At 41.5% G+C, this 13204-nt stretch overlaps 1 protein-coding gene across 2 annotated transcripts in view; it reads right to left on the bottom strand.

Moving 5' to 3' along the window:
* Nucleotides 1-13204, bottom strand: part of ADAM12 (ADAM metallopeptidase domain 12) — a 167678-nt gene that overhangs the window by 140156 nt on the left and 14318 nt on the right. For both annotated transcript variants that reach the window (XM_052676845.1, XM_052676847.1), the window contains exon 2: nucleotides 12500-12633. In XM_052676845.1, coding sequence (XP_052532805.1) covers nucleotides 12500-12633 — 134 coding nt within the window. The remainder of the gene's footprint in view (nucleotides 1-12499; nucleotides 12634-13204) is intronic.

The following is a 13204-nucleotide window of genomic DNA, read 5'->3' as shown; positions in this document are numbered from 1 at the left end:
AGTGTGTTTAGAACAGGACTTTAGGGCACAGGAGCACGATAGAGTCTTCTGGTGAGTTTAAAAATACAGTGCATCTTTTTGGAATGTGCCACCCAGGCTCAGTAATGTGTGAGTTGAAAAGGGCTCAGCAGGGTTTCCTCAACAGCGCCAATTCCCTGAGCTGACCAGGGAAGGTGGGTTGCCAGGCTGTGTCACAAAGCTTACATGAAAACAGTCACTTGTCAGTAGACTGATGACTTTCAGAGAGGAGCTCAGATGTGCAACTCACTGGGATGCCCTCGCCTGCCTCCTGAGCCCCAAGATGAGGGCTGCTGCCTTGCTCCCTCACAAAGCATTATTTACTTTCAAAAAGAAACTCTTTAGAGAAGCCCACATTTCACCACAAACTGGATCATGAAAGTATATCAGCTGCCCCCCAAACAACTCAAATTTTGGCGTCCAAATCAAAATTCACAGATGGGAATGCCTGTACAAATGTTATCTTAGGGTAAATATATACATACAAACATTACCTTGGGCTAAATACGTGGGACAAGCTATTACTTCTCCCCGTATCAAGTCTGTGATGGTGACATTGCACCAACAGACAAAATAAAGCTCTCTAAACATGAAGAATCAAATTTCTGCAAGTTCCCAGAGACGCAGGAAACAGTTTTGTGCGAGATCAGTAAAGATGGCAATAAATGCCCATAAGACTTGATTTTATGTTGAACAAACATCTCACAGTGGACTGGCAGGTGCCAACCAGCTCACCAACGGAACACAGCACAAGAGATTTCACTATTGCTCCTGAGGAACTTTTGAAACTGCCAGCGTCATGACAGGAAAACACACATCCGAAGTGCAAAAGTGTGGAATGTACAGATATCAAAGGACGTGGTGGCTGCTGAAGTAGCAATAGAAGTGTACCATCACGTTTCCAAACCACTTGGCTTGACTGTGATGGCTAATTTAGGAATTCACACAAAACAAAACAACCTCACCCCAACACTGTCATTGAAGGCTCTAAGCAAACTGGACTCCTCCTCTGATTTACAGATATTAGTGACACTTCCAATGATTGAACACTTTATTTTTTTTTATAGCACACTATTATTTTTTTTTTTCCCCACAGCCTAATCCTAAAATTAGAACAACTTTGTCTACACAGATGAAGCTCATGCCATTGGCAATGTAACAAGGACACACTGACAAGAGCTCGGATACTGAATGCAATTCCTGCTCAATAACACGTCCTAACAAAGCAGAAACACTGACAGGCTTTGCACTCCATGGTATCTATTGCCTCTGTCAACTACTTGATTTTACACCTTGATTTCAATAATCTTACTGTGATCCAACCCAGGCACTTATCCCCACATAAAAATCACAAAAACCACTCAAATTATGATTGGACAGTTGAATCCCGAGACAAGTCTAGATAGAGGTCATCTGTACACATGTATATGCATGTATATATGAAAATATATATATATATATTAGTACCAGAAATTATCCACATGGCTCTGGGCTGACTGGTCTGGTGGCTGGCAAGCCTGCCCGTGGCAGGGAGGTTGAAGCTGGATGATCACTGTGGTCCTTTTCAACCCAGGCCTTTCAGTGATTCTATGATATGAAATTCAGTAATGCAGTGAGAAATCCCCTTTAAAGGAACGACCAAATCCATCTGTCATTCTCTCCTATCTCAAACGCACAGGTTTGGAGAAATTGCTAAACACTGGATGTTCAAAGGCAAAGGCTGAAATGGGAGTTGGTGTCAATCACTGAAGTTTCCTTCTAAATTAGCTAGCAAAATACAGAAGTGTATTACAACTAATAAGTCTTGTTTTAAAAATAAATTAATGCTCGATTATTAAATTGTACATTTGAGAGCACTAAAAGTGTGCACGTGAAAGAAAAATACATAATACTCTAAAAAGCCATTTCTCAAACGTTCCTTAAAATAAAGTGTTTTCATGTCAGTGTCACTTCCATCAAAGAAAGGTGATCGTGCTAAAGGGGACTTGGACTGATTTATGGAGCTCATCATACACTGTAAAAATTCCAATTAATGTTCTTCATAGCTCTTACAAGCTGCTCTTAAACTGCCTCCAAGACTGTAACACTGAAACCCTGGTACTCAGCATTGCAAACGCTCCTCCTCTTTCATTCTTTGAAAAATACAGTCCTGAAAATATTTGTTCCCTTGTCCTGACAGCACACAAGTGATTTATCCACACGTGCAAGACATTCATCTCTCCCCCAGAACAGCAAATCCTTGCTCCCTAAAAGTCGTACAGTGTGCAAGTATGAATGCAAATAATATTTTTAATCTGAAAAGGCCATTATTAAAATCAAATCGATGTCCCATGACTTGGATTAAACTTTATTCCCATTTTATAGATGTAAAAGGGCAAGACAATAAAAGGAGAGATGCTTGACTGTAAAAAGCAAGCAATTTAGGTTTCCATCCTTAAAAAAAAAAAAAGAAAAAAAGAAAAAGGGAAATGTTCTATCCATATCTTGAAGTTGCCCTCTGCAATTCATGCTTTTCCCAGGCTCTTGAGGCTTTGTCTCCATCAAGCAGCATTTTCTTTTCCTTTCTCCTCCTATGGGGATCCTGGGAAACAACCACTTGTGCTTGGAGGGCTCTCACAGATCAGAGCTTAAACCAGTCCAGCACTACTCCCTTTCTTCCTTTTATAATCAACATACCACGTCTGTAAGCAATTCTGCACTAAAGCTTACAATAAAAATGGAGGTCAGTGTTTTGAAATATCTTTTTCTGTTGCAATTATGGCCTTTTACAATCAGAAATGGTAAAGTAGTAAAGAGGTACTCAGGAAAGTAAGCAACAGAACTTTATATTCCATTACAAGCACTTAAATTGATTCAAATTCCTCTCTAAGGGAAGTGCTTTGGTGATCCTGTTTTCTTTCTTATGTATGTCACTCACTTAATTTACAGTAATTTATAGGCCTTGATGTATCTCAATAACTCCTTCTCTACCGAACATGACAATGCTTGGCAATAAAAGGTTAAAATTCACTTTGCCCTCTGACTGCAGCAGAAATACCTTTGCAACTAATGACTGTAACAGGCTGGTCTGTTCCCGAATAAACATCCTAGGGATTTCCTGAGGTGTTTTGTTTTGTCTTTTCTTTCTTTTTTCTCATCTTTTTAATTGAGAGAATAGGAATTGGAGGGCACAGACAGCTTAGATGCTATTTCAGTCAAAAAAGAGTGCATGTTGTCCCTCTATATGCCTTTTAAAGTTAAGAAAAATACATTTACACAGCTTCTGGATATTCATTTTATAGAAAAAAAAAAAAATCTTTAAAGCTTATCCAACTCATCTCCTCCTGCCAACTTTTCTCGCCAACTCTTTCCTAGTAATGCCAGTAAATGCCAAAAAAGTCTGGTTTAAACAATGTTTCTGTCTGTTGCAACCAAGAGAAAGGCACTTTCTGTTGGAGATACTCGGTTTAGGAATCCCACTTCTTCTTTCCTTTTGCTCAAAATGTACCCTGACCACACCAGCGTGGGCTGGAGGGAGCGTGCAGTGCTAAAACAGCAATATTCTAGAAGCAACTGAGGACAAAATTACACAGTTCCTCTTATTGGCTTTTCCCGCAACAGATTCATTTCCAGCAACTCCCTTCTCACTTAAAAAAGGCAGATGCAGTATCTGCCAAGGAAACGGCCCTTTTTGGGGCAGGGATACTACGGCTGTTTACATTAACACATCTCTGAGCTTTTGTCTCATCGTCATTTGCCAGGAGTCGAAGCAGACCTCCTTTAGCAGCGTCTCTTTTTCAGTACAAGATGTACTTAATGTGAAAACATCTAGGGAAAGATGATGGAATGGGTGAAACTGAAGTAAATAATGTCATCTGAGAGACACCAGTATAGGATTTCATCCAAGATTGCTGCCTGAAAGAGCCTGCCATCTCCAACACTCACACAAATGAAGTGCACCGGAAAATAGCATCCACCAGCATGCAAAAATTAGGCATCTCAATGAAGACCTGATCCTCCCCTAGCTCAGCAGCAGCTTTGACATAAAACGTTTGCTCCTGTGCACAGCTAAGCAGGCTCAGGTTATGAATATCCTTCTCCCGAATATCCAAATTATATATGGGCTTCGATTTCAAGACACCATTTTTGAGCACCAGGAGGAGGTTAAGCACTGCAGAGGGCGATGGCTGCCAGGAAGGCTTTGGCAGGTTCGCCCCAAAAAAGTCATTTCAGCACTGCATTGCTCAAGAGCTCTATAAAGGACGTAGTCAATGGGGAGAGCAAAGGGAAAGAAGATGCCTGCCAAGGAGCCGCCCAGTAGCTTCTGGTGAAGGGAGATGGCCAGAGTTGGAGAAGGAATGAGTTCATTCTGCAGAAACACTGACCCTAAGACAGAAGACACAATTCCCTGAGCACAATTCAGACCTCAGAAGAAATAACAGACTTGCATCCTGGGACCTAGGGCAGTGAAGGGAAGGTCCATCACAAACGTGGAGGTGCAGAACTCATCTGAGCTCAATGCACTTTGCTTTGCTGTGAAAGAAGAGTGGTGACAAGACCTCTCCTCAGACTCAACATCCCCCTAAATCACTACTGAGCATCTACATGCTCTACTGGTTGGGCAAACACATGCTCCTGTGCCACCAGTATCACCAGTAGACTTGACATTACATTGACCAGAAACATCACAAGCACATTCTTGTGGAACAGGGATGAACTCAAGACTAGTAATACATCTACAGACCCTGGTGGCACCCTGTATGCATCATGCAAATTGAAAGGCATCCACAAACATCAACACAAGCATTTTGTCTCCTATCTTGCTGATCTTCATCACTCCACCGTGCCATAAATCGCAATCGTTTTCTTAAATTAAGCTTTGATGGCTCAATAATACTTGGAAACTGTGTCCTTGAGGAAAAAAAAAAAAGGCACAAAAGGGACACAACTTCCTCAGGATAGAAGCAAAATACAAACTTTCTGCTACCATCTCAAAATGACACAGACAATTTTTTACCTCAACTATATGTGCTTTTCAGAAATAATTGGCAGGATTTTTGGAAGTCATTCTTTCTCCTGAAAAATGGCAACACTTAAAATCCTTTTCACTGTCAAGATACTATGACCACCTTTAAAAAAGGCTTATTATCAATTCTAATTATATTTTTCTTATCAAACTTTAAGCTGCACATTACCTCAATGATTTTTTTTGTTACAATTCTGAGGAATGAGAAATTCCCTATAGAAAAAGTAAACCACCCAGGGCTTGAGATAAATCACGTTCAAATAGAATTATAATTCAACAACAAAAGCACCAAGCTTGTAACAATGGAACTTTGTGGATCTACCAGCTACATTTACCTCTTCATCCCTAAAATATATGTACATTGAGGACAATTCAATTTACTTCAGCTCCACAAGATAAGGATCTCCATCACGGTGTGTGCCAATGGTTCTTATTTTCCATGGCAGTTCCCTTTAGTCCTTGGAAAGACCCCAAATCCCACTGCCACCACCCAGAGGGCCCCGTTCTGTGGGCCTGCTGCAGGGATTGCATTGCATTCAGCTCTACTCAAGGCAATTGCAGCGAGCGCCGAGAACAAGGGAGATTCTCCTTTTTCCTGTAAAAGGACGATCACGTGTTCGTAGCTGGAAAGTAAAGCATTGTTTTACTCCAACACTGAAATTCATACCTTACGCTCACAAGATCTGTTGCAAGAGAGAACGAAATAGCCAAGTATAAGCTAAATTAATTCAATATGAAAGTGCCTCAGTACAAGCACTTCACAAAACTGGCATTCTACTGCTTAATTGCAAGGACTTAACTTTTGATTTCAGCACCACTTTAAAGGGTTACTGCACCATTAAGATCAAAACCTTTCTATTAGTTGTCTTCCCCCAAAAAATCTCCTATGCAAGAACCTCAGCCCCATCACCTTATGGAGGCAGATTCCTCAAGCCCTGATCTGAGACACTACCTCATTGCTGGTGGGCCATGTGCAGCAAGCAAGGAAAACGCTTCTGCAGAGCCCGTGGCACACAATTGCTGGCAGTGGAGCTGGGCTGGTATGGGAGACAGCTCACCCAGGCCCATTACATCACAGCAATCCTCACTGGCCAAATATGACAAAATCCCTCCCGACAGCCCGGTGTGATGCAGCCTCATGGAAGGGAATTTCACCCTACAGAAGGCTCCAAAATGCCGAGGGGGTTGAGGTGGGGCAGACGGTTAATAAAAAGCTCCAGGTTTTCTCTGTATTGCAGTCTCCCTCCATGCTATCTGCTATTTATCTTGCGATTGAACTATCCCCACAGAACTTCACACACTGTATCACTTAAGCTAAAAATGAAATGGACCATTTTCTGGGACGAATCCCAATTGCTTAACACGTCCCAGGATGCCCAGGCGTCTCAGGCAGGAAATGAACACTGGTGTATCTCGTTGAAACTAGGGCACTGATTCAGTGCAGACAGAGGAAAGAATTTCCCTTACTCAATCAGCAACACGATGTTCTTATTGGTGGTCCCAGCTCCAGGAATTCACCAGACTCGCGGCTGCAGTAGAGATCAAGCAAGTCCCCAGAAACAGGATGCGTCTCCTGGCATTTTGTTTTTAATTTCTTAAATGAAATGATCAAAAGGAACGACTGGCTGAAGATGAGAGAGGTCTGGCTAAGAGGACGTGTTTCCCTTCGCAAGAACCCATCCTGCACAAGGCAAATGGAGAGGGGCAGCACTAAGCTGATTCGATCGCTCAGGGCTGGGGAGAACGTGGGCATTTCCATCCCACACCTCACTCCTGAATTAAACAAACATGGAGGAGTTATTAAATAAATGGCGCATTTCTGAACTAATTAATCCTCACAGTGGCCCTACAACGCAGGGCTGCATGTACAATAAAAAGCCAAAGAAATAACAGATTGTTTACTGGCTGTTGAATTAATGACTGCCAGGTTACTAATTAGAAACTCAGGGGCAGATCTCCTGGAGAACTTCACTGAGGATCAGTGCAGTGTCTCACACTGCTGTGGCTGGCTGTGCCAAGCTGCATTCCCAGCTGATGACACAGCCCTAGCAGCATGCACAGCACTGCCTCTTGTATTCGGTACTCATGAGTCATAAAATTATGGAGAGCACTATAAATTCTGTTTATGCCTCTCTCTCTTAAGATATGTAAAACAACTATGTAAAAGAGCTCTGAAAGCTGTCCTCTCAGCCTTCAAAGCCTTGTTTAAGCAGCGCTGTATGATTCCCCTTAATACAATTGTCTGGAAGTCTAAACTTTGGTAATTATTTCAAATGAAAAAGAACAGCAGGAGGCTCTGTTGGAGGGAATATAAACAATTATCACTTGCACGAAGGCTATGCCAGTTATGAAATAAACTTGAATGGGCCTGCTCTTGAAAAGCCTGAGTACTACATTACTGATCCGACATGCAGGCCTCTTGGCTGGGCTTCACGCATCAAACGCTGTGCTTGAGCCACAAGCAAACTCATGAGATGCAGCAAGAGGGGAAATCCCACTACACTGGGGTATTCTGCTGGGTAACCTCATAGCAACACCAGGGGCAGTGCGCACACAGAGCTCAGGGTGATGGGGCTGGTACAGGCTGCCCAAAGGGGCTGTGGATGCACCATCCTTGGAGATACACAAGGCCAGGTTGGGTGGCAACACTTTCCACAGCAGGGACTTGGAACTGGATGATCAAGGTCTGCTCTAACCCAAGCCATTCTATAATTCTATGGCTGTACCAGCAGACCTGCCTTGTTAGTTCGCAAGGCAAAATGCAGTCCTGTGAGCACAAAAGGTGGGAACTAATGGGTAAGGCTCATCCTTGCTTGGCAGTTTTCAGTAGATTCTCGAATCTTCAGCACAATTCTCTTGTTTTTTTTCTTTTTGTGCTTGTTTTTTTTTGTTTTTAATTCAAAGTTTCTTCTTGTTCCTTCCAATTATTGTTCGTTTCAACGGCAATAAAACCTTTCAGTAAATGTTGGGTCAGGTCCTTACCATTCAGTCATGAAAAAAAAATTTGAAAAGAATCAGTGCAACATCTGATAAATCTCAAGAACCATAAACATGACTAACAGCTGTCTGAGGACTCGATGCCTTTGAAGACAGTGGAGACTTTCACATGAGATTCAAGCAAGCAGTGTCCAAAATGACACACCAATAATCAGACTTCTGATGTTTATGAGAGCAATCCATAGCACAATGCTTCATGAACAAGGCAGGCAGAAAAGCTGCTTCTCTGAAAGCTCAATGGGACACAGTGCATGCTAAGCAGTAAAAATGGTAATATTCTGCCACTTCACATGCAGAATCCTTTGAGCTGTGACAACCATACAGTTAAAAAACAGAAGAAATATGCTCAAAGCATATATTTATAGATGGCCTTCACTTTCAGCTTTGAATTTCTTTGCTAGAGTTAATATTCAAAGTATAACATAACACAAAGAGCACTGCTACAAAACAAGGATCTCTGTCTTCTCATCTTCCTCCATTTTTTTTTAAAGCATTTCTTTAAGATTACAATTTGCAAACCTGACTTATAGCAGCCAAAGGAAGGAAACTGAGTCACACCCACTAATTATTTTTAAGAAGTTACAGAGCAAAATTTGCTCATTTTCCCCTTTGCATGACCCAAGCTTAATGATGTGATGCCTTACGCATCATTCAAAAGTAGCCTGGACTGACAAGCTGCAAACTCAAAGCAACCTGATGGACTTTAGGGCTTTCAAGTTTTGTATACGGCTTTTCAGAAACTATTCACAGCTCCACACTGCATGGCTCTGGGTCCTTCAATACCTGCCCAGGTTCAGCTACACTCAGATTTACACTCAAAACTAAATGAATTGGAATCATATCCTGATCGGAGCATACATGTGTATTGAACAGTCTAACATTGCACTCAGATGGACACGAAGTCCAAAATCACAAAGTTACATGCACAAGCACTGAAAAGACACAGAGCATCACCCAGCAGGGAGAGCTGTACTCTTGTACACGTTCTTGTAAGCTTTTGGAAACCTCAGATGACTGAATACTCTAAGATGCTCAGCCTGTGGTCGTATTTGAGCCCTTGCAGGTGCTGGTGATGACATTAAGGATGCTGCATGGCCACCACCAGAGAAAAAACAGAACTGCACTTGAGTGATGGGTGCCACCAGACCGAGGAAAGAAAAATCTGTGCTCATTTAGCACGACCTCAAGACTCTACGTTTACCTGCATAATTCACTATATCTGCACAAAAACCCTTCAATTTCCCAGAAAATCCATGCATTTTAAGTTCTGGACCAAGCTCCACTTAGAGGAAAGAGCCAAGTACACAGATGAGATGTCAGTCCATGAGAATGAACACCAGCTCAGGGCAATGTCACATGACGATGCACCCAAGCATTACAACCATCTTACATCTGCCCTGGAAGATCAGGTACCCAGCAGGGTTTCCCCATCGTTCAAACCTTTCAAATGCAGAAGGGAAGCCAAGAAACCCTGAACACCCACATAACACTTGTGCCTACACAAGGAATGCGCTCCAAAGAACCACACTAAGACAGCAGCATTACCTGACCTTCAGTTCCTGTGATGCAGGGATCTGGCACACACTAACCAGTGTGTGCCCCTAACAGAGTGCAAGGATAAAAACTGAAGCCAAACAGATGGTCCTCTGAAAATCTTCCCTACAGTGTTCTGTGTACTAAAACATCACTTACCCAAGTCTCATCAAACTTGGCTTGGTTTTTAAGTCTCAAGCCAAGTTTGAAGAAAAATATTCAGCAGGGAACAAGTGGGGAAAAGAGTCTTTTTCCTGTACTTGAATAATATACAATTTTTTCAAACACTGTTCCAAACTTGGAAAAAAATTCAGAAAAGTAGAACCCAACTCTTTGGGTTCAGATCAAGCGCCGTGAAAAGAGTTGACACCAAATGCAGAATTATGAACAAGTGACAGAAATAAAGAGAAATGGAAAGGGAACTGGAACTAGTCGTTAAGTATAAAGACCTATCAACACCTTCTATAATGCACACAAAGCCTCAAACAAGGAAATCACATCTGCATAGAATATGGGGCAGCTATTGTTTGAAAGGACATACAGACCTTGCAGACTTCAGCATCCCGATTTTGCCATCAGATAGCCAACAATAGAGTTACTCATCAGTAGTCCCAAGTAGCAACAACTGGGTACTCAAATTAGCAGCCACTAATTTTAGCAGTGTGTGCAGGATCAGCAACAAAATATTATATCCAATTAATGAAAGAATGGGACCGAGCACCACTCAAATAGTTCAGCTGAAAAGCTTTTTCCAAATTCAGCAGAAGATGCCAAGAGAGGAGTTAAGAATCATCAACTTGATGAATAAAGAAAACCTACACTCATTTCCATAGTTAATATATATGTTAAGCATAGATCATAGAATCATAGAATGGCCTGGGTTTGATCGAGTTCCAACCCCCTGCTATGTGCAGGTCACCAACCAGGAGCCCAGGCTGCACAAAGCCACATCCAGCCTGGCCTTGAATGCCTCCAAGGATGATGGGGCATCCACAGCCTCCTTGGGCAGCCTGCTCCAGTGTGTAACAGACATTATCTTTTAAGTCCTTCAAAAATTATGCCCTAAGTGTACTACAATAAAAGTAGGTTTCAGCTAAGTAAATTTTTTCCCTTGCCTTTCAGTAGCCCTAGTGAGCAGGATGGTGATTGTGTGAGTGATCAGCAGGACTGCTGTCAGCAAAAACATGGCTGGGCATTTTGCTTCTATTCTGCACAGCATAGGTGGCCCTCAAGAAGAAAGTCATTAGCTTAATAATAATTCATGACAGGCTCTGAAAGAGATATTCCAGCAGATAGCACTGTGACTCTTCTGGGGTAAATAAAAGGATGTTTTTATCCCCAGGATAGGAATGGAAGGGTACGCCACGTTAAATACCAGTGTGGTTTCTGAGGGACTAATTGTTAAGAAAGAGTATTTATGATCAGAGGACCGTAGAATGGGGCTTTCATTGAGAGGCAATTAACCATACACAAATAACTTTAATACTTTGGCATTTTTATAACCACTACATTATTTATTTTCCTATATATTCTATTGAAATACCATTCCCCTGGTTACAAGTACAAAGTACTTGGTACTTTTTTTTTTACTGCATTAAAATTAAATTAAAATAGAGGAACACTTTGAAATAAGCTGAGGAACAATAGGTCCTATTTAACCATCGAACACAACAGTATTTGGCTTTTGTGCTTTTGATCAATATTTATGTGACAAGCTATTCATTACTCTTCTCCTCCACCAGTTTAATGCTGTTGTTCTTCCCACAGCCTGATCTGCACTTTCATGTATTTAATTTATAACAGTTTCCATGGAAAAGAAGTATTCAAAGAAGAAAAAAAAAAAGTGCTGATACAGCACGTGGATCTTTCTACCAAACCACAAATCTTTTCTAATGTTCATCTTAAACTGAAGGCAATTCTGGGAAACAAATTAATGATATAAATCATATTATCATTACTCACGTAAAGATACTCTGTTGTAACTCCTTCAGAGAGCTACAACGAGTCGCTGAAAGAACTCTGTATGGAGAATGCCTGTTCCTAATTAAATGACCTAAAAATAGAGTTGCATACATCTAGGACCAAGCCATCTGTGTTATCTCTCTAAGATAAGCCATTATACACCCACAATGATATCCCTTTCATCACTGCAGATACGCAGACTGAGGACTGGCCTTTCTCTCCAATTTAGGAGGGGGGAAAGGAGCATGAAAGCAACTTTTTCACCCAGACAATCTATCTGAATGTCAGGTCTGTTGTTCTGAAATCTCTTCTCATATCTATTTCTGTCAGTCAGCTGCCCGACACAAAGCAGTAGCCAAGGAGGACTTCTCCACCAAACACCTTCCCAATGCAGCAAAGAAAGGCACTTCTAATGGGCAACTGGAGCTGTTTTCATGGTTTCTGTCTGTGTGTTTTAGTATTTTCACAATTAAAAAGTTTAATTTCCCTCTGCTTACACTGATGATTAAAAGAACAACGTTAAAAAGAAACTGGAACAACACTGTACCTAAAAATCTGGGTTAGAAAGGTCAGGAAAGAGACCCTCATGACATCTTTGGTGATAACAAAGGCAGCAGCAGCTTGTCTTAGAGTCTGGAGCTTTGGAGACAGAAAGCAGGCCTCTTCTCCTCAAAACAGCTTCCTATTTCATCAGCCAATGGCTGAGGAAAAGGAGGAGAAAAGCTTATCAGAGTCTGTCAATGAAGCCATGTATGTTAACTTCATTTAAAAGCACTGCTGCCCTTCCACTTCTGCCATCAGAAATAAGAATACTACTTTACAGTAACATTCAATTTCTCGGCTTAGGAAAGTAAAAAATCATACACTGCAGACCCTCTACTAAAATATATATACTTACAACAGCTACAATGAAGTAAGTACACACTTCATTTCCCCTTCCAGCTGAATACCTTGGAACAAAATAACAGCCACACAAAGACTAACCTTGGAATAAGTGCTGTTTGCTGGTCTCCACTGTTCTCCATTCAAAAGGAAGGGAACTGTTATCTCATAGTCCTTGGACTGGTCCTTCAGCATCTGCTGTCTCAAGGACTCCAACTTGCTGTCCACATTCTGACCTAGGAGAGGGAGAAGCACTTCATGTTAGGAGGGAGCACGGTGCAACAACCTGATTGTTGTTATTTAAGGGACCTGGCAGTCCATTTCAAAAAGGGGATAATTCAGGAAAAGCATTAGACGTTAAAACATCATGCTTTCATGCAGCTATTGTCCAAACCTACACAATGTTGTAGGAGAGCTGGGGTTCAGGGAGAGAAGATTGGAGATGGTTACCATTTTCAATCATATGCCCTGTGCAAAGACTGCACAGAAAAGCCATAGAATTGCTGGTGAGGGAACAGCAAACCAACCCACACAGCATCTGAAATCCAGCTTTAAAACTATACAGAAGATTTTGGTTCCTACACTTTGAGATATAGAAAAGTTGCTTTTATTTATGAAGATGCTCATATATTACTTTCTGCTTTAACTAGAACTTCAGTATTGCTGTCAAGGGCCCTCGGAATGGTGTTCAACACTGCACAAAGACAGAACAAGATAAGGAGTAAAGACAGAGCACAAAGACAAGGGAGCTGGGACTCAACATCTGACTCAAAAATATAAAGAGTTATTGGCACCAGCTATTTAAAG

This window comes from Tympanuchus pallidicinctus, unplaced genomic scaffold, assembly GCF_026119805.1.
Source record: "Tympanuchus pallidicinctus isolate F22 unplaced genomic scaffold, pur_lepc_1.0 scaffold16, whole genome shotgun sequence".
In the NCBI taxonomy this organism is placed as follows: domain Eukaryota; kingdom Metazoa; phylum Chordata; class Aves; order Galliformes; family Phasianidae; genus Tympanuchus; species Tympanuchus pallidicinctus.
This window is presented reverse-complemented; position numbering and strand designations above follow the sequence as displayed.